General features: G+C 41.2%; 1 protein-coding gene across 3 annotated transcripts; it reads left to right on the top strand.

Moving 5' to 3' along the window:
- The first annotated feature begins 3,464 nt into the window (after positions 1 to 3,464).
- cdk12 (cyclin-dependent kinase 12) lies at positions 3,465 to 26,097 on the top strand. Of its 3 annotated transcripts, none has more exons than XM_036147806.1 (14): positions 3,465 to 5,442; positions 6,703 to 7,401; positions 9,354 to 9,533; positions 9,633 to 9,772; positions 9,871 to 10,041; positions 11,169 to 11,358; positions 14,349 to 14,405; positions 14,829 to 14,930; positions 16,308 to 16,385; positions 18,314 to 18,430; positions 18,506 to 18,637; positions 19,660 to 19,883; positions 23,369 to 23,794; positions 25,052 to 26,097. In XM_036147806.1, exons 1-14 carry the CDS (start codon positions 4,274 to 4,276, stop codon positions 25,441 to 25,443), a joined length of 4,077 nt encoding a protein of 1,358 aa, XP_036003699.1. In that variant the 5' UTR covers positions 3,465 to 4,273; the 3' UTR covers positions 25,444 to 26,097. The 3 variants fall into 3 exon arrangements, with proteins under 3 accessions (XP_036003699.1, XP_036003700.1, XP_036003698.1); XM_036147807.1 differs by having other exon boundaries at positions 3,469 to 5,445; positions 6,706 to 7,401; positions 23,369 to 23,764; XM_036147805.1 differs by having other exon boundaries at positions 3,469 to 5,445; positions 6,706 to 7,401.
- Positions 26,098 to 26,429: the final 332 nt, after the last annotated feature.

The following is a 26,429-nucleotide window of genomic DNA, read 5'->3' as shown; positions in this document are numbered from 1 at the left end:
TACATTTCAAATCAACAAAACAGGTGTATATAGACTGCCAATCTCCATGTTTCTAATGAGCTATTCTGTATTTGTTTCATTTTAATATTAGTTTAAATTCTAATATTAGACTAAATAACCTGCATAAAAAGCTGTTTTAAAATCATGTTTTAATGTATTAAGATAAAAATCTTTCAGAAACAACCTAGTGTTGTCTAAAATATAATTCCCTTGATATCATGAATTTACCATGACTATCTGCTTTTGTTATTCCAACTAAACCCAGGCAATTACGCTTAACTTCCTGAATTCTTCAGCCTGACCTAAAGAATCAAGAAATCATTTAAAAAAAAAACAAAACACACCTCTCTGACAACATTAGCCTACAGTCAGATATGTCAAAAAGTAACACATTATGTCCTGATCTAAAGCAATTCATAGACAGATAAGTAACAAGATCTTTGACATTTATTCGTCTGTAGATAGTTTACAAAATTAATGTTCAAGGCTGTGGGACTCCAGACAACCTGAGAATGCCATTATCCACAATTTTATAAAACATGGAACAGTGGTGAACCTTCCCAAGAGTGGTCCGCCAACAATTACCTCAAGAGCATACTGACTGATTTATCCACAAAGTCTTAAGATGAACCCAAAGACATTTAGGTAAAAACTAGTCTAAAGGGGAACTTTTTGGAAGGTTTGTGCCTTGATAAATATGGAATAAAAGCAACACAGCATTTCAGAAAAGAGTGTTATAACGTGACAGTCAAGTATTTTGGTGATAGTGTGATAGTCTGGTCCAGTGTTGCTGATTCAGTGCCTGAATAACCTGCCTACTTACTTGATGGAGCCATGAATTTTTTGCCAGAACATACATAAGTTCATTAGTTATAGTGTGTGCTCAAAGAAACACCATCAGGTCTCTGGTCAAAGTCCAGCCACTAGAGTGGGCCAAAATTCCTTCACCACAATCTGAAAAACACACTGCCTTGTATCACTTTATGATATTGTTGCCACTAGAAAATGATGCAACCAGAATTGAATTTTGTATTTACTTTTCACAATTTTTTCCTCATAAAAAAGTTTGATAATCTGACAGATTTGTGACAAAAAGACACAAAAAGCGAAAATACAAGAAACCTGTAAGAAGGGAAATAGTTCACAGTGTTGGAAATTAGCATGGTTGAATAACTTTAAAATAATAAGTTTTGCAGGGGCTGTAAAGTATGTTCTAATTCATCAAATCTGCTGTGTTTTTTTATGGGTATTTGAAAACATGAATCTACAGACTATTCAATCCTAGGACGATTAAATAGATTAACATATCTAAATTTCTACTGTCATCAAAGCAACTTACATAAGTACAATTCCTAAATAAATCTTTGCTTTCATTATCCCTAGGATTATCAGTTGCCCCATCTGAGTATGAAAAAAAACCTTCTAGAATCACCCATATTCTTGTGTCTGTTTACCTGTTTATTTTTTAACTGACCAGTCTTTGCTTCTAAAAGATCATTCTACATTAATTGCACCACTGTTTGTTCGAATAATTCATATTTTGAGAAACTCTGTGAGGACAAACAATGGCTTTCAAGTTTAACATTAAGACAACTACTTCGCTTCTACAGTGTGACGCCAACATTTTTGTACTGCATTTATATTATTTTAAACTGTGTTAAATTAAAGGCCTACAGTTGCTGACAAAATTATTCTCAATACCATTAAAGTCCTCTGACGGCTGCTGTAGTATTTGTAACCACGCTGGTAAAAGTTTTGAAAGTCTTCCTTATGATGAGGCAGAGGCTTTGCAAATGATAAATTAAAATGTATTCATTACACCTCAAACAAACCCAGTTAGACTAAGGTTTGGAAATTGAGAAGCCAAATCTCACAAAAACGTCATTGTGTTACTAACAGTGATCTTAAATGTTTTGTAGGGGGTGTCCTTATTCAGTAGCAATGTTGTGGGTCGTGTTTGTCAAAATATCTAATGATAAAAAAAATTGGACCCACAGTGTTGTAAAATAACATTATTCAGTGTAACTTTTCCTGAGGAGACTTTAATTTTTCCAAAGTTCAACCCAACCTTATTTTGGTTTGATCGAATGGAACCAAAGTTTACATTTCAGGGATTTTTTTTTTGTCTTCCAAATAGTAACACTGGTACAAAAAACAACAGAGCGCCACATAACTTCAAATAAAACCATACCCACGGGGAAATACAGTGGTGGCAGCTTCACGTTTTGGTGTTATACGTTCTTCAGATGATAAAACAGTTTCTGTCAAGGTGAATGAAATCAATGGTTCCAATATCAGCCAGTGTTGGCCCAAAATGTTCAGGTGTTTAAGATATAAAGGGAGTTTGTTTTTCAGTGAGCCCAAGAACACAGCTAAATCAAAGACAGGAATGACTTAATGGGAAAAAAAAATTAAAGCTCTGGAATGGTTGAATCACATCTGTCAGAAGATATTGTGTCCCGGAGATTCTGGGTTCAACTCCCACATACTGCCACTCACGGGTCCCTGAGCAAGATCCTCAACCCCAGATTGCTCTCCAGACACCGCACAATGTCATCCCTCTGCTCCCTAAGGGGATGGGTTAAATGCAGACAACAAATTTCATTGGAATGTACTTTGCAATGACAATGAAGATGATGATCATTATTATTATTATCCATCCTTCCATCCATTAATTTTCTAACATGTTTATCCCTTGTGGGGTCGTGAGGGGTGCTGGTGCCACCTGTCAATGGGCGAGATGTGGGGTACATCCTGGACAGGTCGCCAGTCTATTGCAGTAATAATATTATTATTATTATTATTATTATTATTATTATTATTATTATTATATCGGCCCACCTTAAGAGGTCTAAAGACAAGAAATATCTAACAATCTGATACATTTGTAAAACCTCTGCAAGGTAAGCATGTCAGAATGTGCCATGCATATGGACTCCTATCAAAGAAGACTGAACGCTGAAATTGATTCAAAAGGTCTTTTATCATTGCACTAGTTTACAAATATGTACACCTATGTATGTAACCAAGTAGTTCCAGTTTTTGAAAAGACCAAATAATTTGTCTTATGCTTCTCCACACAGATTTGATTACATTACATTTAATATAGTATATATTCAATGTTAACATTTCTACTAAATATCCATAAGTTAAAAACATTTTAACTCACAGGTTGTTTTTGAATAAGTGTTCCAAAGAAAATTGTATAAATAAGCTCATATGAGGCCCTTAAATGTTCGTGGCCTGATTTCTACTGCTTTGGAATATCATTCTCTGATGTTAGCAGGTGTCAAATAAAACCCACAAGAAAACTAACAAAACTTTGCACCTTTCGTTTTGTAAGGTGTCATAATGTGGTCATTTTATGTCAAATGAAAACAGTTGTTGAGCAACTTGGCGGTTTTCTCGTTGCTGTCGCGCCATCGCGAGAGCAGTAGGTGGGCTCTGTCTTGTGATAGGATGTTGCCTGGATACGTTCTAGATCGACATCACCCTCTCTTCCGGTTAATTCGCTGGTGCGCAGAAGTTGCTAGTCACAGGAGCCACAATGGCGATTGTAGTCTCCTTCAGATAGTGCTGTGGATGATACTAAATCCACCAGCATCGCCCTAAATATAGGCCTGGTTGATTTCCAGAGCCATTAATAATAAACAGGAACATCTATTAAACACGAAAATACTATGATTTCTGATCAATATTGAGTCTATAGGGGATAAAACTTTTATTAAAGGGAACATGTAAACAGCACCAACCGGGTCAAGTTTTCATTTTGTTGGAGAAACGGGCGTCTTTTACTCAAGGCGTTTGCTTGTTTCTGAAAGCTAAGACCGTTACTCTGTGGAATAAAAGTACGTTTTCTTAACTTGGCACCGGACAAGGACAGCTTTCACAAAGGGACTTTTTTTTTCTTTTTTAGGAGTCCGCTTGCTAGCTGTCGAGCACTAGCTAGCTGTGCTAGCTACGTTGAGACGGAGGCGACACCACAATGCTCCTATGTTTGGTTTGGACCTTCTTCGTTTACTGACTGAACTCAGAGTTAAAACGTTGCTGCTCAAGAAAACTACCCTGGATTTTTTTTTCTTTGTTCCCCCCCCCTCTCTTCGTTTTGGCAAAACTTCTCCGGTGAGCGAATGGAATGAATTAGCACAGAGGAGGACTGGACGTGAGCGGCCTTCAGTGTTTATTTTGTGGCTCGTGTTTGCTCTGTTTTCTGCTTTGCGACACTCGTTTTCCCGTGGATGAGGCTCTCGGAACACGGAAGCCGGCGTGAGGTATGCCAGGGTCGGACCGACAACATGGGACCAAGAGGAAGACGGATTCGAGCGGCGGCGTGCCACACCAGACCCAAGGCCCAGCTTATCCTAACTCCGAGGGAAACATGACGAGCAGAGACAGTAAAGCGCTGTTAAAATCTTCCGCGTCCACGCCGTCTTCCAAACGCAAGCGGCACAAACTAAACAAGCTCAACCGGGAGTCCACGGCGGTACCGGGACCCGCGGGTTTTGCCCCCGGTAGGACGGCGCCTCCTGGCGTCAACACGGTGAAGCCCCTGGTGGAGTACGACGACATCAGCTCCGACTCGGACACTTTTTCCGACCCCCCGTCCTCCAGGCCCTCGGAGAGGGGAGGCGGGGAGCGACCGGAGCCCTCGCCCTCACCCGAACCCCAACCCGACGCGGACGACGTCAGCCGAAAGCCCGACAGAGAGAGCAAGGCTCAAAGACACTCTCGGAAAAAGCCCAATAAAGCGAAGGACCCCGGGAACGGAGAGCAAGGGTACAAGAAAAAGGGCAGCAAAGACTGCGAGCAGGGCAGCTCCGGGAAAGCCAAGGAGAAGACCGCGCCGCCGGGCTCCGCGTCCAAGCGCCAGCCGCAAGCGGACGGCGACGCCAAGCGCGCGGAGTCGGCGCCGTCCGTGCAGACCGCGGCCAGCGTCGGCAGCACCACGTCCTCTACGTCGTCCTCGTCTCGCAGCAAGGAAAGCGGCCGCTCGGGGAAGTCTCACAAGGAGAGGCAACAGCGGCGAGAAGGCCGCGGAGAGGGGAACCGCGGCTCCTCCCACAGGAGCCGGGCGGACAGGGCGCACCGCAAGTCCTCCAAGAGCAACAAGTCCAGCCCGAAGGGCAAGTCGTCGAGCCGGGGGAGCCCTCGCAGAAAGGGCGCCGGTTCCGCTTTGCCGTCGAGCCCCAGAAGAGGCAGCGAGAGTCCGCTGGGCAGCGGCTATGGACAGCAGGGGGACGACGGCTACTCCAGGCGGAGGCTGGCCCAGAAGAGCCCCAGCCCCTACGAGGATTTGTCCCGCCGCAGCAGGCAGCGATCGGACAGTCCGTACGGCGGCAGGCACAGGTCCTCCAGCTACGAGAGGGACAGCAGCCCCTATTCGAGGAGGCGCTCCATCAGCCCCTACGTTAGCCGCAGGTCCTCCAGCACAAGCCCCGTGTCACGGTGAGTCGATCACCTTTTAAACTCCTTTAACTTTGCAAGGCTAAGCAAATACTAAAAAGTTACTGTGCTTGTTTGGTTAGAGCAGGAAACCAGGATCAATGTTAATCCGACTTTATAGGCCTTAATTGTTAGTTAGAACCAAGAATATTTATTTATTTGGTCCATGTACTAAGTAGTACATTAAGTAGTCCAAGTGCTAAAAAGTTACTGTGCTTGTTTGGTTAGAGCAGGCTTTAAGTCTGGATGAAATGACAAATTATTAGTTAGAACCAATAATATTTATGTATTTGGTCCATGTAAATTAACTAAAGTACCTTAGGGATTTGTATAGTAACCTGTCATGTAGTTTAATTTTCCTTATATTTCTGCAATTCAATCAAAAGCAGCGTTACAATATCTAATCACCTTTGAGTTTCAGTTTCAGGTTAATGTCATTTTGTGGATAGAGAGCAGGGCTGGACGATATAGGTGGGAAAAAAGCATATCGATAAAATAGAAACAATATCGATAATTATCAACAAATTAAAAACTTATATTTTAAGTGCAGCCCAGGCCATTTTATGCTGTTGTTTAGCAACCCATCTTTAGATAAAGAAAAACTGAATTCAAACTCAACCAGCATTTTACCTAAAAACGTAAAAACAACACGTGCTCTCTGAACTCTGTAAAGGGGGCGGAGCATTTCCTGGGTCTACGTTTATGATTGGTTGGGAGGATGTAACGACTGTAATATTAATCTACATGATTAGAATGCAAAATAAAGTTTTCTATTGAACTTTTTATTGATCGTTTTTCTATCAATCGATATATATTGTTATTGAATTGTGGTCCGGCTCTGATAGAGATAATGGATAGTGACGAAAAAGTTTATTGATAGAAGGCTGACATGTCTAGAGATATCTTCAGATTAAGAAATTTCATCCTTACGCCCGTATAGGGAATTCAACATTGCCACAAAGCTCCAGAGTCAAGATGGAAACATGTCCTAAAATCTACTAAAATAGTAATAAGATTAAGAATAGAATAAAATATGGCAAAAATAAACATCGATAACAATTTAGATGTTTTTTATATACATCTAATTACCTTTTATTTATAGCATACGTGGTGAAATAGGTTGAAATTAATCAATTGAAGGATTATCTGTATTGTATTGCCATAAAATTTTGGATTTTGTTTGTAGTTTTCTGTCAAATAATTTAAATAACCGCCTTTTATAGTCTTGTTTTGGCTTAACTTGAATGTCGTTTTCTGTTTTAGGCGCTCGGGACGTTCCAGAAGTCGCTCCCCGCTCCACTACTCTTCTCGCCGCTCCTCCTCTCGTTCACGCAGCAAGAGGCATACTTCTTCAGCGCTAGGCGGAAGCTCCCACAGCGGTCACCCAGCTAGCCGCTCCTCTCCTTCCTCCCGTTTGCCCCTCAACTCCAGCCTGGGCGCCGAGCTCACCCGCAGGAAAAAAGAGCGCCTGGCCGCCGAGGCGGCTGCTCGCGGCAGCGCCAGCGGCACCGCCTCCCCTCTCCCATCCGCCCAAAAGCCAGCAGGTGCCGCGTCGTCATTGCGGTCCGCTAAAACTGAGCCGCCACAGACAGAAAAAGACTCCGCAGCGAAGGTGGAAACCCTTCTTCAAACAACTGCACAAACACCCTCTGATACCCCCAAGAGTGAAGATCATGTTATAGACCCCTTACCTTCCTCCCCTACCTATTCGCCTGCTCCTCCTCCTCCTGAGCCCTCCCCTCCTGTGCCCCCATGTCCCGTCACACAGGTGCCGCCACCCCCACCGCCTCCCTCTCAGCCAGAAACGGTGAATCAGGCCGCCACGCATAACGCGCCCCAGGCAAAATCGCCAGGTTACATCCCCACACGCAGCCCTGTTCGCCAGACACCACTCCACAAGACATCAACTCTGCCCCCCCTGCCTTTACCACCTATGCTACTGGGAAACACTCAGGACAGGTGAGTCGACTGAAATGGAAACTGTGAAGAATTGATTATGATTTAATGTGCACATATAGCACTTTGCAACAGTTTTCCAACTATATAATGACCCGGTACTCTGCATTTGAGACCAGTTCCTATAAGCCAGTCTTAAGCAATAGTTTCCTCAATGTCTTTTTTTTTTTTTTTAAATAGTAGTTTATTTAACTTTTTTAGTTTTTTTTCCAGTGATTCTGAATGACATTGACAGAAAATGTCTGTGTTGCGAAAAGGAGAATGGGCCGAAACTAAAGCAAGAATGCTTTAGAATAAGCTCCAAAAACCCTACCAAATTTTTCGGACTATAAGTCACACTTTTTTTAATAGTTTGGCCGATCCTGCGACTTATGTTCAGGTGCGACTTATATATCCAATTTAAATTGTAATTCATATTGACCAGCATGAACCAAGGAGTAAACATTACCGTCTATAGCAACAAGAGGGCGTTTTAGGCTTGTGAAAACTATCCTGTTCCTGTACCACTTAAAAATTCATTGAAACTTTAACTTATAGACAACATACTGTTTGTATGTTGTTTGGCTGTTTCAGTCTGCATTCACACAGCGGAGCGCTGCATTGTGCAGCTCGAAGGGCCCAGACTGTGTCAGAACCCTGTTATTGGGCTGTCTGTGAAGCTAATAACAGCTAGCGCTAGCTTACAAGTCTGTTTTTAGGGTTGGTTACAACTTCGCTGATGCCCGTGAGCGTTATGTTGCTCTGAAACATTTGTGTCGTACTGTTAGCTTAGCACGTAGCATCGTTTTGCTCACGGTCTAATTTCGCGGTAATTTAACGACCGACTATGCTGAAACATGCTGGATAAAAATCTTGGAGTTGCTAATTTATCCCATTCATCCTCCCAGGTGTGTTGAATGTTATTCAGCCGGTTGTAGATGCAGCTGTATAGTTTAATAAGTTGGCTTACCATATTAAATGTCAGTTTTTAGTCTCTGATTGTGTGAAATAAATGTCTAAATAAATGCGTATAGTCAGGTGCGTTTTATGTTTTGTTTTTTGTTTTCTCCGTTATGATTCATTTTTTGAATGATGCGACTTATATTCCAGAGCGATTTACAGTCCAAAAAATACGGTAAAAAGACTTTTTATTACTAAAAAAGCTGACTACTTGGAAATTGGTCGGGGCAAAAACTCGATTTAGTCGATAAATTTAAATTTACAATTTATTAAGATTTAACTTTTGGAAAATCAGGATTTTATTTTGCAAATGAACTCATTTGGTTTTCATGAAGAGAACTGCATGCAATGCTGAAAATATATTGAGGAAAATATATTGTAAAGAGGAAACCTTTTTACTATAAGACTTGGCACTTTAATTTATTCATTTACTTATTTTTTTTAGTTAGTTTGAAGTTACACGAGTGAAGTGAAGCCTGTTCTTTGCTCATTGTGTAATTTAGCAGACATTGAATATTATTTTCACTGTTTACAACGGCTGGGCGGCCATCTTGTTTTACAAGCCTGCTTCACTGCTTGTATTTTGTTGTACTTTAAATTCAGCTCAACACTCAAACGAAATCCTTGAAATAAAGGCAAGTTTTAAAAATAGTTTCTATAATTTCTTTTCGCGAAATAAAACTGAGGAAAACAAGTAGATTAAGCGGATTTGGTCAAATAAAACCGGAGATTTGATTTTTAAGCCATACCGCCCAGCCCTACTTTGAAACAACACATGAAGATACACGGATGACCAAGAACTTTTGCACAGTATTTCTTTCTCAATCTGTCCCAGTTTTGTCTAAAATGAATATATTTTTCGTCACCTTTCTACATAAGTTCCCTGTATTATACCTAATGCCTATTTTATTGTGAGTTCTGATATTCTGTGAATGGCCTTTAATTCCCGTGCGGTGCAGCAGTCGTGACCAGATACTTAGAAACATTGCTAAATTACTTTGCTTTGCTCCCATCAGTCCAAAGAAATCCACCCCTCCCCAGAGGACATCGAGAAGGGAGAAAATGGTCAGCAGCCGGCCTTCTATCATTGATCTTCCTCTCCCGCCCACCTTACCTGGAGCCGACTCGTCGCCGCCTCAGTCGCCCGTCCGTCAGCCGCCTCCTGTACCCCAACAGCCGCTCAAGAAGAGACCAAAGTCTGCTTCTTTCATCAGTCACTCATTACCTGTTTCTGGGTTATTGTTTCTACACTAGCTCTTATCTTTGTTTTTTTTCTGCTTTGCTTCGGTTTGCAGGATTTGCTGCCCTCGATACGGCGAGAGAAAACATAACCTGAGTGACTGGGGCAAGCGCTGCGTCGACAAATTTGATATAATTGGGATCATAGGCGAAGGCACGTATGGCCAGGTGTACAAGGCGAAGGACAAAGACACGGGTAACGCATACGTTTGTTAATCATTAGTCCCCACGGCAAGGTTTATTCTTTTACATTGGATTTATTCCAAATGCCACGTGCGTTCCCTGTGTTTGCAGGAGAACTTGTTGCTTTGAAGAAGGTGCGTTTGGACAATGAAAAGGAGGGTTTCCCCATCACTGCCATCAGAGAGATCAAGATCTTAAGGCAGCTCAAACATCGCAGCGTCGTCAACATGAAGGAAATCGTTACCGACAAGCAGGATGCACTTGACTTTAAAAAGGATAAAGGTACTATGGTCACAATCATGGAATCAAGATATTTTATTACTGTGAATGGAAAATCTCACTGTTATGAATGAGATAACCTGTAGCAGCACCTTTCCTTTTAGTCTTAGAGTTTTTTTTTATTTTTCGTTATTGTCTAGGTAGCTTGAGGCTGTGAAAAGCTTTATACAGGGTTCCTGCGGATCCTTAAAAAGCCTTAAAAGGCATTGAATACTGTAATATAAAACTAAGGCCTTAATTAGCATTAAAATGTCTTAAATCAATCTTTCTTAGGTCTTAAAATTGTTACCAGGTCATAAATAGGATTTTATTTTTGTAATCCTTACCAAACAGTAAAATAATTGACACAATTATATATTTTTTAATTTACCAAACGGCTCAATGTAACCATTGTTGGTTCCGTCCCGATAGTGGAACCAAAAAAAACTGTTGCAGCCAGACTATAGCTGTTAAAAAGAGTTGGCACTGGTTATGATGTGGTTTTTAAAACTGATTTATAGTTTATTTTAGTAGGGAACAAAACAAAGTTTGTGAATTCAGTTCAGTAGTTGGTAAAAAATATATCTGTAATTTGTGTGTTTTTTAGCTTTCTTCCTATATGGGATGTTTTTCAAAATCTTTAACATGTCTACTGAGCCAGAAAGTAATGGTTTATGTTAAAATAAACATTTGGGTGAAGTTGTTGCAACCTGGTTTATCTTGTTTATCGTGAAGTTGGTCTTAACTTTTTATTTCAAGTGGCATTAAAAAGTCTTAAAAAGTCTTGAATTTAACTTGCCTTATGCTGTAGGAACTCTGTTTATATATCAAGCTCTCCTTGTTTCTCTGGATAAGCCTTAACCGTAGAGATGTTTAGATCAGCTCCCATGTACAGGCTCCATGTTTAATTAGAACGTCAACAGTGGAAAGGAGCTCATGGGTGCTTAACACATTATTATACATGTTGTTAAATTCTTCTGATTGTGCTCACAAACTTGCCTGCAAATAGTTATGTGTTGTGTCAGAAGTTACAAAACAGTCTAAACATCCTCCGGGTCTTTCTGCTCAGATGCCCCAACCATGTCAGCTGACTGCCGCCTTTGTTTTTACTATTTTGTCTCTAACCTGTAACCCTTTGGATTTGCTCTCAGGTGCATTTTACCTAGTATTCGAGTACATGGACCACGACCTGATGGGCCTCCTTGAGTCGGGCCTGGTCCAGTTCTCCCACGAACACATCCGCAGCTTCATGCGTCAGCTCATGGAAGGCCTGGATTACTGCCATAAGAACAACTTCCTGCACAGGGACATCAAATGCTCCAACATACTGCTCAACAACAGGTTAGGACGAGAAGACAGCCTGTGACGTTTGGTTGCTTTATTTTTGTGATGTGATGGATGACAATGACAGTTCTGTCAGTTCTTTTGGATATGTCTGCCACTCACCTGACAAATGGTCAATCTTGTCTAGGGGTGTGTTCCTTTAAAATCGATTCATATAACCAAAGATCGATTCAAAAATTGTAACTTTTCACTGAACTTAAATGTGTGAGCCGGTGTAAGTACCAGATCGGCTGTGGGGCCTGCGCTTCCCGATGACGTTAATTATATGGCAACTCCACTCAAACAAACTACATTACGCCCGCGGTCTCCATTTGTTACAAATCAATTTTATTTTGTGAATTTACGGTTATTTTCCAGTAGCTAAATCGAGGCATGAAAACTTTTAACAACATTTTGGAATGCTTCTGTGGTAGTCTGACAATTTAATTGGTAATTTTGCAGGATCAAAGTTACATCTTAAGAGAAATTTCCTTACTCCAATTAAAAAAAAAAAAAAAAAAAGTTGTGAAGGGAAACTAAACCATAAACTCTTTTCATTTTTAATAAAAGTCTGCAGCCATTTTAATTTTTATCACGGCATTCATCACTTTAAAATCAATAACGTTTATTCCTCCTTTTTCTACTGATATTACTGTCGTTTTTTCTGATCACATGTTTTATTTTTTATTATGAGCCAACTGTCAAATATTCGTTGATTTTATTTATTTATTTTTTTGTAAAATGGCTTGAATATTTGTTCTGTCATTTTCAGTGTGATCCTTGTTAATCATTATACCTAAATATTTTACCTAATTTTTGTCAATTAATGTGGGTTGATTATTTTTGAATTGCTAAGAGTTCACAGTTTTCTATGTTCATCTTTAAGCCTGAAGCTTTTGAGAAAAAAAGAAACCGCTAAATAAAATTGATTCCTTACAAATGCAGACCGCGGGCTCAATGTAGTTTATTTGAGTGGCGTTGCCATAATGTGACGTCATCGGGAGGCGCAGGGACCATGGAGAATTTCTTGGTAAAATTGTCCGTCTACAAACCCCAATCCCGTTCTCGAATAAAACCTACACCCCGCTATAATTTAGTAAGTTGTCCAGACCAATCACAATGTTTTGCGTAATTGTGCAAACGTTAAACCAATCATGTATAGTGACGTCATCAGAAGGCGCAGGGCCCCGAGACGATCCGGTACCTACACGGGCATTGGTTGCTCAGACACAAGTCTGCACTGACAGGTACTTGCCGAGCTCAATTTTTACGACCGTGTACGTGATGTCACACTGTTAACCGTTCAGCGGCAAGAAGTCTTCACATAAAACTGTTTCATATGTGACACCAAACCCGATACGCTGATCTGCTCCAAGCAGGCGGTTGTGAAGGACGAGCAGCATCAGCGTCCCTCTGTTCTCATTGATGCCTGCTGGAAAAGAAACGGTTCTACATGCACAACTAGCTAAGCTAATCAAACATTTACCATCCCTTCCCCCGCTTAGTCCCGTGGGGAAAGAGTGTGGGAATTGTGGGAGTTTATCACAAAAATGTAGACAACAGTTACGCTCATCTATGAAGGTAAAAGGTTCAGAGAGAGTCTGCACGGCTCACAGTCTGCGCACAGCACCATGCTTGAGTATGTGGGAGCTGTAATGTGTTTTTATCAGTAAAGCACACAGAGAGTGGACTTTAGCCACTGAGCTATATAATATACACTGGAGTGCTAATCGCCGGCTGTTAGAACGAGTCGCTTTGAAGCCACCAGCCGCCATATTGGTACTCCCTATTTTCCTCCAGTAACTAGGGAATATGTGCGCTGCAGCATCGAATAACCATGATTTTCTCATGTTCAGGGGGAGCTTAAAACTTTTAAAATGTCAAATGCCATATACTTTAATGTTATGTTCTAAAACTATCACGTAATGAGAAAGTCATGTGCTGAAATATTTTGCATTTTTTTTATTTATTTATATATATATATATATATATATATATATATATATATATATATATATATATATATATATATAATATGAATAACATGTAAAATATTTCAGCATCTAATTTCCTAGTAGTTGATAGTGTTAGTACATCCACTGACTGTAGAATTACCTGTGAAACGTTTTCACTCAGCCAGAAAACTGCTTGTTGTTGCAACCAAATCCTGTGGGATTCTGTGAGAGTAGGGAGTAGCAAGATGGCGGCCAGTGACTTCAGTTTTTCGGAAAAATCAGCACTCCAGTGTATTATATAGCTCAGTGACTTTAGCTCATCAACCGTTAGTCTATTAGTTCATCTGCTCTGAGACCTCAGCAGGACAAAAACGAAGCGCTAAGCTCCACCTAGTGGTCGGAGGCATGGATGCGACCTACGTCATAGGAGCCTTCACACTCCAGTCCGGGAGGTCATATTTTTAATGTCATATTTTTAATAATGCACCAGCTTAGTGTCCAAATTTAGTGTGCCTTATGGTTTTAATAAAGGATTTTGTACTGAATTGAATAGAAATAGCAGCTGTAGATATCTCTAGTGTCTCTGTTTTCTACCCTGGATCTGTTTGCGTGCTCTGACCCGCAGCATGTTTGTGAAAGCGATCGTCTCAACATCCAGGAAGAGGCTTTGGTTCTTACAGCCGACATTAACTGTCATTACTTTAACTGATTTGCTGTTGAATGTTAATATCATGCTAATATCAATATGTTGCATAACTACACAGTCATGAGGTAACAGCTAAACATGTTTCTAATTTCGGCAATCCAGTTTGAGATCGGATCGAATCGAAAAGAACCGATTCCAGATCTTGACAATCAGAATCTAATGGATTCTTGAAATTTGAATCGAACCCCAGCCCTGATCTTTTTTCCTCCGACGTGTTTTGTACCATTTGTACTGTAGTGGGAACGAAATGAAGCGAACAGACTTTTAATGGGGAAGTTGTTGTATTTTTTAGGTAAAGCTTTAGTTGGCTTTGTTCCTAATGCCGGATGTTGTTCATCTGTTTGCAGAGGTCAGATCAAGCTGGCAGACTTTGGTTTGGCTCGACTTTACAATTCTGAGGAAAGGTGAGTGTGTTTCTGTCTAAATATGCCGACCACTTACCTTCATTTCAAACTCAAGCCCTAGAGAGCGGCTGCCCTGCAACTCTGAGATGCATCCTTGTTCCGCTGTAGCTGAATCAAATCAATGTTTCAGTACCAGGACTACAGCCAATCCCATGAGGCGTGTTGGTGCAGGGATGCATCTAAAAGTTGAAGGACATCATCTCTTGAGAAGAGAATTTGAAGAACCTTTAAATTATTCATATTAAATCTTTTGATTACATGAGAGTCATGCACTTTGTTTCTGTTAAATGAGTAATTTTCCACTAGATGGCGCCACAACCCTTTTACTTGCAGATTAAATATTTCTGTTATGACACATGGGGAGTGTGAGTGGTGTCTATAAATGCCTTTAGTGGTAATGCTTGTTTCTTTCTTCCCCTGCAGTCGACCATACACTAATAAAGTAATCACACTATGGTACCGTCCCCCTGAGCTGCTGCTCGGGGAGGAGAGGTATTCCCCAGCCATTGACGTTTGGAGCTGCGGGTGAGTCTAAAACTGTCAGCTCAGCTCACACGTCCAGGTTTTTAACTATTTTTATGTCAAGGAACCTTTTAACGCAGATCTCTGATTACAAACGCAGCACGGCGTGTTTTCTGAAACATGAACGGTACCAGAAATATAGTAATTTATTGGTATAGTTACATTTTTATAGAGTTGTTACTGATTATCCAGATGTTTTTAAATCACTTGTTCTGCAATGTCAGCAACAGCATCTGGAATCTCCCAGAATTATTGTTTGTGCTTTGTCTCTGTTGTCTTTTGAAAGGCAGATGAACTTTTAGCTCATCATAGATTTATCCGGTGAAATAAACACTGGAGCCTTTCCCTGCTGCTGTTGGTTACGCGGCGTAGCATCACTGTCATGGTACGGAAGAGGATTAGGGCCACTCAAAAAAAAAAAAAAGTTTACTCAATTCTAAAAAAAAATTTCTCAGAATTCTGACTCTTTTTCTCAGAATTCTGAGATTAAAGTCAGAATTCTGAGAAAAAAGTCAGAATTGATGGGCTTTTTTTTTTTTTTTTTTTGAGTGGCTCTAATCCTCTTCCGTATCATGGAGACGGAGAGACGAGCACTTTTTTATTTTCGATCACTGTGAAAAGAATTGGGCATCTTATGCAACTGGCTAATGAAGTCTGCGTTTTATTAGAGAGTTTTGATTTGGCGCTAATGTAAATAAAGTGTTGATTGCATTTTCTTTTTAAAGGATCTAGCATCCATTGAAACTGTAGTTAAATTACATTTCTTAGATCGATCGAACTTTAACGTCTTGTTTGTTATTTTTCTCTCTTTTCTCACCCAAGATTCTTTAAACCACAGTTTGAAATTTATACAGCCTGTGAAGTCATGACAGCATTTGAGATGATTCTTTGGCAATAGGGCCAATTTTTAACAGCCTCGGCTATGAAAACTGCAAACCGGTTTAAGGGGGTTGGGGTTTTGGGTTCAAATCCCACAGACTGCTACTCCGGGTCCCTGAGCAAGGCCCATATCTCTGGAATGCCTCCCCGGGCGCCGCACAGTGGCATCCAGCTGCTGCCTCCCTAAGGGAAGGGTTAAGCGCAGAGGACACATTTGTTGCAATGACAAATAAAATAAATGTATTGTCATATCCCCTAAATGTACAAAATATCAAAATCTGACTGAAATAAACTCTGAACATAGAAAATTATATATGTTCGCTGAAAAATTATAACTAAGATATTATGTCTGTCATTCAGTTTGTTTTTTGTGGGTGCATTTGATAAGCTTTACCATATGATAAAAACATTTAGGCCACTTTTAAGTTGTTCTTCTAAGCCCTGTTTACTCTGTATTTTCAGTGCCTGGTTTCAGTTTGTGTGTTGGTTTTCTTTGCTCAGGTGTATTCTTGGAGAGCTCTTCACTAAAAAACCCATCTTCCAGGCGAACCAAGAACTTCTACAACTGGAACTCATCAGGTAGAGAAACTTCTTCTGCCACAGTGAGGCGTCTGTGTCGTAGCTACTGTCAGCCACCTCGAATGACCTTAAAGACCATCAATAGTCTAGTCAATGTGGGGGAAAAAAGTCAGATCAGTGTCTGGCTTGGCAATGGAATAAGAACAAATTACACCTTTTCTATTAAGTTCTTAAAAACTGCACTCCAAAAAAAAAGGTTTTTTTTTACAGTATTAATGAATATCCATTGAAATGATGTGGGAAAATATAGCTGTTTACTAAAGATTATAGAGAAAAATGTGACTTCTAAAGCCCATTAGTATCAACGAGCTACCGATGGACTAACCTCTAACTCTACAATGTCGTGAAATCTAGCTCTAATCTGCTCTATATTAGGCTTGTTTCATCTAGATCTGTAATTTCCTGTTTTATTTATTTATTTGAAAGGGACAGAGCATGTTTATGAACATACATGATGATAGCAACGTGAATGTAAACACACCGGATTCTAGCCAAACGCTAATATCCATCCGTTGTCCCAGGGGCAAGGGAACAAGAAAACAATATTATACAATATATATCTAAAAAATATATAAACATTCTTTCCATCTAAAGCACATCTTTCTAGGGCTGGGTGTCATCTAGGATGAGCCGATTCGATACGATTCTCGATACAGCTCAGCATGATTTGATTTGACTCCAATATTGATATTTATTACTTTCAAATTAATGCTCAGTCATTCAATCAACAAAACCAGCCAAATATTATATTTATGTTCAATTTACTGAACACTGATATTCAGTTGTTTACATAAATCGCTGCTGCATCTTTACCCTGAAAATTAGTGCAATTTACTGTGATTTTTTTTCAAGCTGTATGCATTCATTCCCTCCTTTATCAGTTAAACATTATTAACGAACACACAGAACGATATGAGCATGTTTAGAGCTCTATAATGTATTTAGAGGTTGGGGAGCATGTTTATGGTTATTTTTCTAATTATGAGAAGTTAAGTGACTTAACTTTTTAATTGTGTTTTTTAAAGATGCTATTTCCAGTGAAATCTCATTAGTGATGAGCATTTCTATTAAATTGAATTAAATTTTTTTTTTTTTGCCAATACATACATAAAATCCTCATTTTATCTTTGAGATGTTCTGGAAGAGTCCATTGTAACTCCTCTGTCAGAGGCATGTTTCTCCCAAAGGAGACTAAGAGAGTTGGGTACGCACAAAAAAAAAGTTGCTGAAGACTTAAACGCAGGTCTAAAAACAACAAAGTCCAGCGAAATTTGGTTCAGAAAGGGTAAAACAAGTGTAGTTGAATTTTTTGTAACCACAGCTTTAATCTCTGGGCAGATTCCGGGGACTTAGATGGATCCGTTTATTTGTGATGCCACTTTGGTCTGATTCTCAAAAAACAAAGCTTTTTAAACAAATTTTAGTTTATCTGACCTCAAACAGGAAGTGAGCTAAATAAAGAACAGAACTGGCAACCCATCAGCATCAACGGATTAAAAGTGACGTCACTTACACAACTTTAACATAACAAACCTTCGGTGTTGAGCCTTTAAGATGTTTGTTGAGTCTCTAAAAAAAAAAAAAGAAAAGAGGATCGGGCCAATTCATCTTAAGAGCTTTCTTATAATCGGTTTCAAAGTCCAGAAAAACTTACATTAATTTTCTTGTTGTTGAGGAAAATGTTTTGTTTTTATTGGAACCGGAGTACATTTTGTCCAAATGAAGTTTAGCTGTTCAGCTTAAAGTCGACAGCAGAGCAGAGAATGTTTGCAAGATAGAAAACCAACATTGAAAAGCTGGTTTAGAGTGAATAAAATGAATCTGGGTCACAGACAGTTAAAGCCATTGTATTTCTCTGCCAACTAATGTAGTTACAATCTTTTTATCTTCTGGATTTCCCCCGGCTTTAATCCTTCTGTTTCCTGCAGCCGTCTGTGTGGGAGTCCTTGTCCTGCAGCTTGGCCCGATGTCATCAAACTTCCTCTCTTCAACACCATGAAACCTAAGAAGCAGTACAGGCGGCGGCTGCGAGAGGAGTTCGCCTTGTATGTAGCGTTTTAGCATTAATGTGAGACCCGTCTTCTGGGTCTTCGGGTTAAAACATCTCTTCCTCTCTGCAGTCTGCCGACTCCTGCCCTGGACCTGCTGGACCGAATGTTGACCCTCGACCCTTCACGTCGCTGCACATCGGAGCAAGCTCTTCTAAGCGACTTCCTTACCGACGTAGACCCCGGCAGGATGTCGCCACCAGAGTTAGTAGCGAAAGACTTTTAACATACAGGACTGTCTCAGAAAATTAGAATATTGTGATAAAGTTCTTTATTTTCTGTAACGCAATTAAAAAACATGAAATGTCATACATTCTGGATTCATTACAAATCAACTGAAATATCATAAGCCTTTTATCGTTTTAATATCGCTGATTATGGCTTAAAGCTTAAGAAAACTCAAAAATCCTATCTCAAAATATTAGAATATCGTGAAAAAGTATACTAGTAGGCTATTCAACTAATCACTTGAATCGTCTAATTAACTCGAAACACTGCAGGGTTTCCTGAGCTTTGAAAAACACTCAGCTTGGTTCAGTAAACTAAATCACAAGTATGGTAGTGGTTAAGAGACGACATAAGATTCTCACAGTAACTGGTGTACTGACCATGGCATTACTGTCCTTGATTGGCCTGCCAATTCCCCTGACCTGAACCCCATAGAGAATTTGTGGGGTATTGTGAAGAAGAAGCTGAAAGACACCAGAGCCAACAATGCAAATGAGCTAAAGGCCGCTATTGAAGCATCCTGGGCATCCATAACACCTCAGCAATGCCACAGGCTGATTGCCTCCATGCCACGCCGCATTGATGCAGTAATCTGTGCAAAAGGATTCCCAACCAAGTACTGAGTGCATTAATGGACATTTTCAAATGTTTGATTTTGTTTTGCTGTTATAATTTTTTTTTTTACTTGGTCTGAGGAAATATTCTAATATTTTGAGATAGGATTTTTGAGTTTTCTTCAGCTGTAAGCCATAATCAGCAATATTAAAACAAAAAAAAGGCTTGCGATATTTCAGTTGATTTGTAATGAATCCAGAATGTATGACATTTCATGTTTTTTAATTGCATTACAAAAAATAAAGAACTTCATTACAATATTCTAATTTTCTGAGACAGTCCTGTACTTCCTGCTGAAGACCTGGATCTGTCCTGTTTATGATATACTTTTAAATACCAGTTATTTCACAAAATGCTGACCTGTCGCCACTTTCTTTGTCCAGTCTTCCTCATCATCAGGACTGTCACGAGCTGTGGATTAAAAAGAAAAGACGTGCGCGTCAGAGTGGGTTGCCTGAGGATGTGCCTGTGCCCAAAGTGCCCCGTAAAGATGTGGCTGGGACCTCCAGCGGAGAAAACAGCCGACCCCAAAGCAGCCCGGCTGGAGCGCCTCCCCCTCCGCCGGGGAAGCCGCCCTCCACAGCCAAATTAGAGAGTGAGCTGTCAGGTAACGGATCCCAAGTTTTTCTCTTCTTTGTCTGAATAAAAGTCTTTGTTGGGAAACAAAACTATAGAAAGAAATGAAACAATAAATGAACAGGCTAATGAAAGTAAAGACACTGGACATCCCCAGGAAAAAAAGAGATTCTTTCAAATTTTACACCCTAAAAGCCTATTGGGCGTATTTTATCATTTACTTCGGGATCCACCGATACAAGACTTTTCAATTTAATTTTTTTTATATAGCACCAATTCATGAAACATGTCATGTCGAGGCACTGAATTTGACGCCAAAGTCAAATTCAATCATATTATACTGACTGGTCATAAAGTTGATTGCTTCAAAGTCCCGACAAGCAGCATTCACTCCTGGAGAAGCGTAGAGCCACAGGGAGAGTCGTCTGCATTGTCCATGGCTTTGCAGCAATCCCTCATACTGAGCAAGCATGAAGCGACAGTGGAAAGAAAAACTCCCTATTAACGGGAAGGAAAAACCTCCAGCAGAACCAGAACCGGGCTCAGTATGAACGGTCATCTGCCTCGACCGACTGGGGGTTAGAGAAGACAGAGCAGAGACACAACAAGAGAGACAAAAAAGCACAGAAGCACACATTGATCCAGTAATCTGTTCTACATTAGATGGTAGTAGCGGGTGATCTGTCTTCCCTGGATGATGTCACAGTTAACAGAACGCCAGATCAGGTGTACCTACTATGAAGATAAAAGAGAGAGAACAGAAAGTTAAAGCAGAAATGACAAGCAATGCATAATTGAAGAACAGTAGAACTCGATAGAGCGAGAAAAATAGACCATGATGTCCTCCAGCAGCCTAAGCCTTTAGCAGCATAACTATAGAGATAGCTCAGGGTAACATGAGCCACTCTAACTATAAGCTTTGTCAAAAAGGAAAGTTTTAAGATTAGTCTTAAAAGTAGATGGGGTGTCTGCCTCACGGACAAAAACTGGGAGTTGGTTCCACAGGAGAGGAGCCTGATAGCTAAAGGATCTGCCTCCCATTCTACTTTTAGAGACTCTAGGAACCACCAGCAGACCTGCAGTCTGAGAGCGAAGTGCTCTGTTAGGAACATACGGGGTAATCAGAGCTCTGATATATGATGGAGTTTGATTATTAAGGGCTTTATACGTTAGAAGAAGAATTTTAAATTCTGTTCTTGATTTAACAGGAAGCCAATGAAGGGAAGCTAAAATTGGAGAAATATGATCCCTTTTGTTGATTTTGATAAGAACTCTTTTCCAACCCAACTACGAGTTCAAGTACTGACACTTTAGTATTTGCCGATACCGAGTACTGATACCAATACTAAGTTAATGCTTAGTCATAACGAAGCGTTTTGATCCTGTTTTCTGATGAGCTAAGCAAACACAGAAGATGTTTTATCAAATTATTTGTGTTAATCCCCCTGACAAGTCTACTGAACACAGCCCAGATCAAGAACCAGCCTGCTCTGAATTGTGCTTTTGAAGTTTTCGGTGAAGTGGAGCTCCGCTTACAGAGCCGTCTGGATGCCGAGCTAATCTGGAGGTTCCCCAGTAAATAAGTGGGGAACTTTACCTAAAAAAGTGAAGGTGACACTTAAAAAAGCTTATGTTGTCCGCCTGGACAACATAAGCTAACGCTAGCTGTTATTAGCTTCACAGACAGCCCAGTAACAGGGTTCTGTCGCAGTCTGGGCTCCCCCTTAGTGTTGCACCGTGCAACGATCTGCTGCGTGAGGCAGACTGAAACAGCGAAACAACATACAAACGTGTTCAATCTTTGTCTATAAGGTAATTTTTCAATTAATTAGTGGTACAAGCGCAGAATATGGTTTTCACAAGCCTGGAGCATTTTTTTTTGCTGCTATAGACGGTAATGTTTACTCCTTGGTTCACGTTGTTCAGTATGAATTACCATTTAAAGACATGTTATATATTTCATGTACGTCTCACCTGACTATAAGTCGCAGGATCAGCCAAACTATGAAAGAGAGGGTGACGTCTATTCCCAAAAATACGGTAATTCTGGCCGTTAGAGGGGAAACGACGCTAGTAGCTGGTCTTTTGGTATCGGTGCATTCCTAATTCTAACACCTTCAGCTTTCAAAATGTGTGTAGGCTTGTGGTTTAGAATAGTGTCATTTATTTCTGTCAGAAGTCAATAAATATGTAAAAGAACTGGAGCATAATGAGCGATCAGATTGCATGTGAAACAGGGGTTCCCGACATTTTACCCCACAGGCGGTCTGGATCAACGGCAAAACCTATTGGACCATCGGTATTATGGAAATAACAATACAGCTTTATGTTTTACTCCGAAGATCAATAATAAACTGATGAAGGGTTTCTGTCTGAGAGCAACAGCTGAGAGACATCATGAACAGGCAGCCAAGCCCGGGATTTAAAAGCAATATGTGGTCAGCCCAGTCTAACTGGGCTTGGCTGTCCTTTTGTAACAAGAGCGAATTAAACACAATTTAACTTTAGGTGAACCTTTTTACTCCTGCTCTGGTTCTGACCAGCGTTGTTGCTCTTGCACGCTCTGGTGATCGATCTAACAGAGAAGCAGTGAATGAAAAGTTTAACGTTTTCGACTTAGAACCTGTCTGTGTTTTGCTTGTGAAGATCTGCACTGCATTAGTGTAGCATTTATATGTGATTAAGAAGACAAACTTTAAAGGTCTGTATGCAGTTATTTTTATTGTCAGTTTTGCCCTAAAAGGCTGTGCTACACTAACCTGACTCCGCCAGATGGATTTGCTCCGCATATCCATCTGGAAACCTTCCGTTGAAGTAATTTTGGGAAGGGGCGAAAATACTGGTTAGCTGATTGGCCTATGTTGGTGATAGACGGGCCAAATAAACCAATCAGATCAATGAAGCATATGACGTACTAACAGCGACGACGAAAACACAACCACAAGCCAGGCTACTCTTGCTGCTGCAGGTAAAGGCTCGTTAGCTCAGCTAATAAGCAACATGTCTTCTTTCAGTGAAGAAATACTCTGTAATTCCGATAAAACTTGGTTGACGCTAACGCTAGTTTCATCGGCTGAAGCCGCAATGTTCTTTAGACTGAACTGTCACGCTTCTCGTTGCGTCACACCTCAACCCGCCTCAAAGCCAACGCTGATTGGACGTTCGTTTGGTGAACGGTTCCAAATTTTCTTTAACGGAGAGTATCCAGACTGATCTGCGAGTGAAACCTTGAAAGCTCGCGAGATCAGGATGGTCTCACAAGGCTAGTGCTACACATGTGGTTACAGGGAAGATACGCTTATAGTCTGTTTAAATATTCTTCCAATCACTGTTGGTAGCTTTAGGTACGTTGTAAATATTGTTATACGCCATACATGAACATAAATGTGAGGATCCATCTGTCTATAGCCAGTAGTCCTTCCTGACATTGCAGCAAGATTCTCATCTAATAGTTATTCAACTTGTTTATTTGCTTCTCCAACTCACGTTTTTGGCTAAATGTTTGTGTGATTTCAGGTCTGGGAGCGGCTGCAGAGCAACTGAATCAAACGGAGCTGGCCGTGCTGCTTAACCTCCTCCAGGGACAGACTGACCTCAAGCTGCCCCAAGTGGCCCAGCTCCTTAACCTCTCTGACTCAGACACTGTCAGCCAGTTGTTATCAACGCTGAACGAGGCGTCCGACCACCAGGGGGCGGCAGAGGACCAGGCGCCGCCGCCTCCTGCGCCGCCCCAGCCTCCGGAGCCCCCTCCTGAACCCCAGGAGGCCTCGCCCACATCTGGAGAACCGCCCCTCAGCCAGGAAGACCAGGCCAGCCTGCTGGCTCTCATTCTGGGCCAAATCATGAAACCTCAAACCGAGGAGCAAAGCGATGAAAGCAATGGCGTTAAGTCAGAGGAGGCACTTGCGCGCGGTTCGTCCGCCTCTACTACTGATTCCAAGGGCAAGTCTGGGTTTAGTCTTTAGAGAGTGAACAAAGAGGAAACCAGAGTCAGGAGGGGAATCCATAAAATGTGGAAAGCTGAAGAAAACTGTATAGGACATGTAAACTTTTATCAAATTAGATTCTAGGTGATCCGATGAAACAATATCCCAAATGAATCTGGCTTTTAGACCAATCATACATCAACCCATCATCTGTTTTTGACAAACACTCATCATCTCCTTTCAGCGCTTGTCTTAAAAGAAAAAAAAAAAAAACAGCAAAATAAACCTGTGAAAATCTCTTGTGCATTGGCTGTCATGTGACCCTGGTGGGTGGGAAAAAAAGTCTGTGCGCATGGAGATGACCAGAGCACGACTGAAGTACTCAGTAAAACCAAAACATAGTGAAGTGCTGTTCAGCTGAGTCGAATAAAAAACGTTCCCACTGTGTCGTTCCCATGGACTCTCCCTCTTGTTTCTTTCTCACTGTCCTGTTTCTGTTTGTTTCATTTTCACATGTTTTATCTTCTTCACTTCATTTTCATTCAGAAAGGAGGTGTCTTTGGCTTCTTCGCAGAGAAACAGTCTGTACTGTCAGGATTTTTATGCAGAAAGTCTAATAAATTATCAAGTGGAAAAAATAAATATTTTGAATCTTTTAGATCTCACATGCATGTTTTTACTTTGGTTTGTCACCTTTTTTATTTTTTGTTTTAAACTCACTCGATGTCAGTTGTTATAAATGTTAAGCTGGATCACTGGTGACACTGGGATGGCTACAGATATGGAGAAATTTACCTTTTTGAATGCTGGAAGTGACAACTTCTGTTGTAGGACTGCACTGTTGTATAAAGACCGCACACTGGTGCTCAGATCTCACCTCCCTTTTCTGTAAATACACACAGACTAACCCTCTTTAAACACCTGACTTTATTATTTATATATAAAACAGTTAAATGGGACAGGTGATCCTATTTCACATGCAGTAAGAAAGATTATGTTTAATGAATAATGATGGCAGGTTTTTAAAAAAAAACATAGTTTTGTTAACCCTTTAGAGCATGGACAGTTTTGTGAAACAATTGAGAGCTTTTAATGTAAAATCAGCTGAGAGCCAAAGCGACTTAGACATGTGCGCCCCCTTGTGGTGGATGAAGAAATGTCAGCACTGTGTAACCAAGTCAGGCTTATTTTTATTTTTTTATGCAGGCGAGGAGTAGAACATTTTGGAAGTGAATGTTTCCTCTAATTCCTTTTGTTCTTTTGGCTCCATCAGATGGTGCTGTGTCAAAAAGGAAACCCGCTCTGGCCAACCAGTTGCCTCCAAGCGGTGACCAGCGGCCCCCCTCTCCGCCCGGCTCACCTCCAGCTGCTCCTCTCCTGGTGAACTCCCAGCGAGCTGAATCAGAGACTCTAACCGGCAACCAGGGCATCAGCCCCACCGTGGCTGCCGCCTTGCTCCAGCTCATCTCTCAGCCGGACCTGGAGGCTGTGACCTCCAAGCCGAGCAAAGACCCCTCCCCGGCTGTGGACGCCGCAGGCCGCGAGGAGCTCCCCGTTAAACCGGCTTCTCCTGCCGAGGCCCCGCCGGCGCTGGATGCCGCCGCCGCCTCGTCGCGGTTCCCGAAGGACCAGGACCTCCGCTTTTCCCACGGAGCGGCCCGCTGATGACCCCGAATCCACCGGTGACTCTTTAATGTTGGGTGTCACGGGAACAGTTCCAGCAAATCCTGGCCTTGAAGGGGGGGGGAAAGGCAGATGGAGAACGCAGCCACAAGAAAGTGACTCACTGGACCAAGAGAGCAGGTAGTGAAAGTCAAATCAAAAGATTTTGAAAGTGAATGTCTAAATGAAAGAGATTTAGTTTTTCTTCTCCAGGTTACGTAATGAACACTTTGCCCAACGGAGCGAGCTGCTCTGTTGCTCTGGTGGGAGCGTTTCCGCACACGGGGGTCAGTCAGTCAGTCTGTCTGTCGTGAAGTAGTTCAGTTCGCAAAACACTCGCCGCCTCCAAATCTTTGCCCTTTTCTCGACACTGAAGAGGCCGAACTCCTAAACTGAGTGCTATGCAACTGAGACTTAATTCTGAGTACCTGTAAGCTCACCCCCCCTCCTCTAAATGAACGATTGTCAGCTCCACAGCAGTGGCCCCTTTCAGTGCGTTTATCGGTGTTGTGGAGAAATGCGTTTTTTTTTTTTCAGTTTTCAGCCTGTTATCGTGACGCCAGCGGCCTTCTCCTGAACGACCTCCGGGGCGTGGGAGAGTGTGGCTTCAGTCCTGCAGAGTGTTTTTGTTTCATACCCATAAAAAAAAAAAATAATTTTCCAACTGGGATATACTGTCCTACCCAAACTGGCACCCTCCTACATGAAGCAGTCGATTTTTGGATCACATCAAAACGTTATAAATGCCAGCTCTGCACATGCCTCTCTGCTAGTTGACAAAGTTAAAAGAGATTAAAACGCAGATTAATTGGATTTTCCCAGTGGGCCCTGAACGCTTCACCTGCCTGACAACTTTTCTCCTCCATATTTTCCTTTTTCCTTCATTTTGACGAGATTATTTTCTACATAAATAAAGTGATGAAGCGCTTTAAAAAGTGACCGTAAGCCATTCTGTTTCCCTTTTTTTTTTTTTTTTTTTGGCTTTAAAA

Source organism: Fundulus heteroclitus, chromosome 16, assembly GCF_011125445.2.
Source record: "Fundulus heteroclitus isolate FHET01 chromosome 16, MU-UCD_Fhet_4.1, whole genome shotgun sequence".
Taxonomy (NCBI): Eukaryota; Metazoa; Chordata; class Actinopteri; order Cyprinodontiformes; family Fundulidae; genus Fundulus; species Fundulus heteroclitus.
The sequence above is the reverse complement of the archived record's forward strand: the minus strand, read 5'-3'. Positions and strand labels throughout refer to the sequence as shown.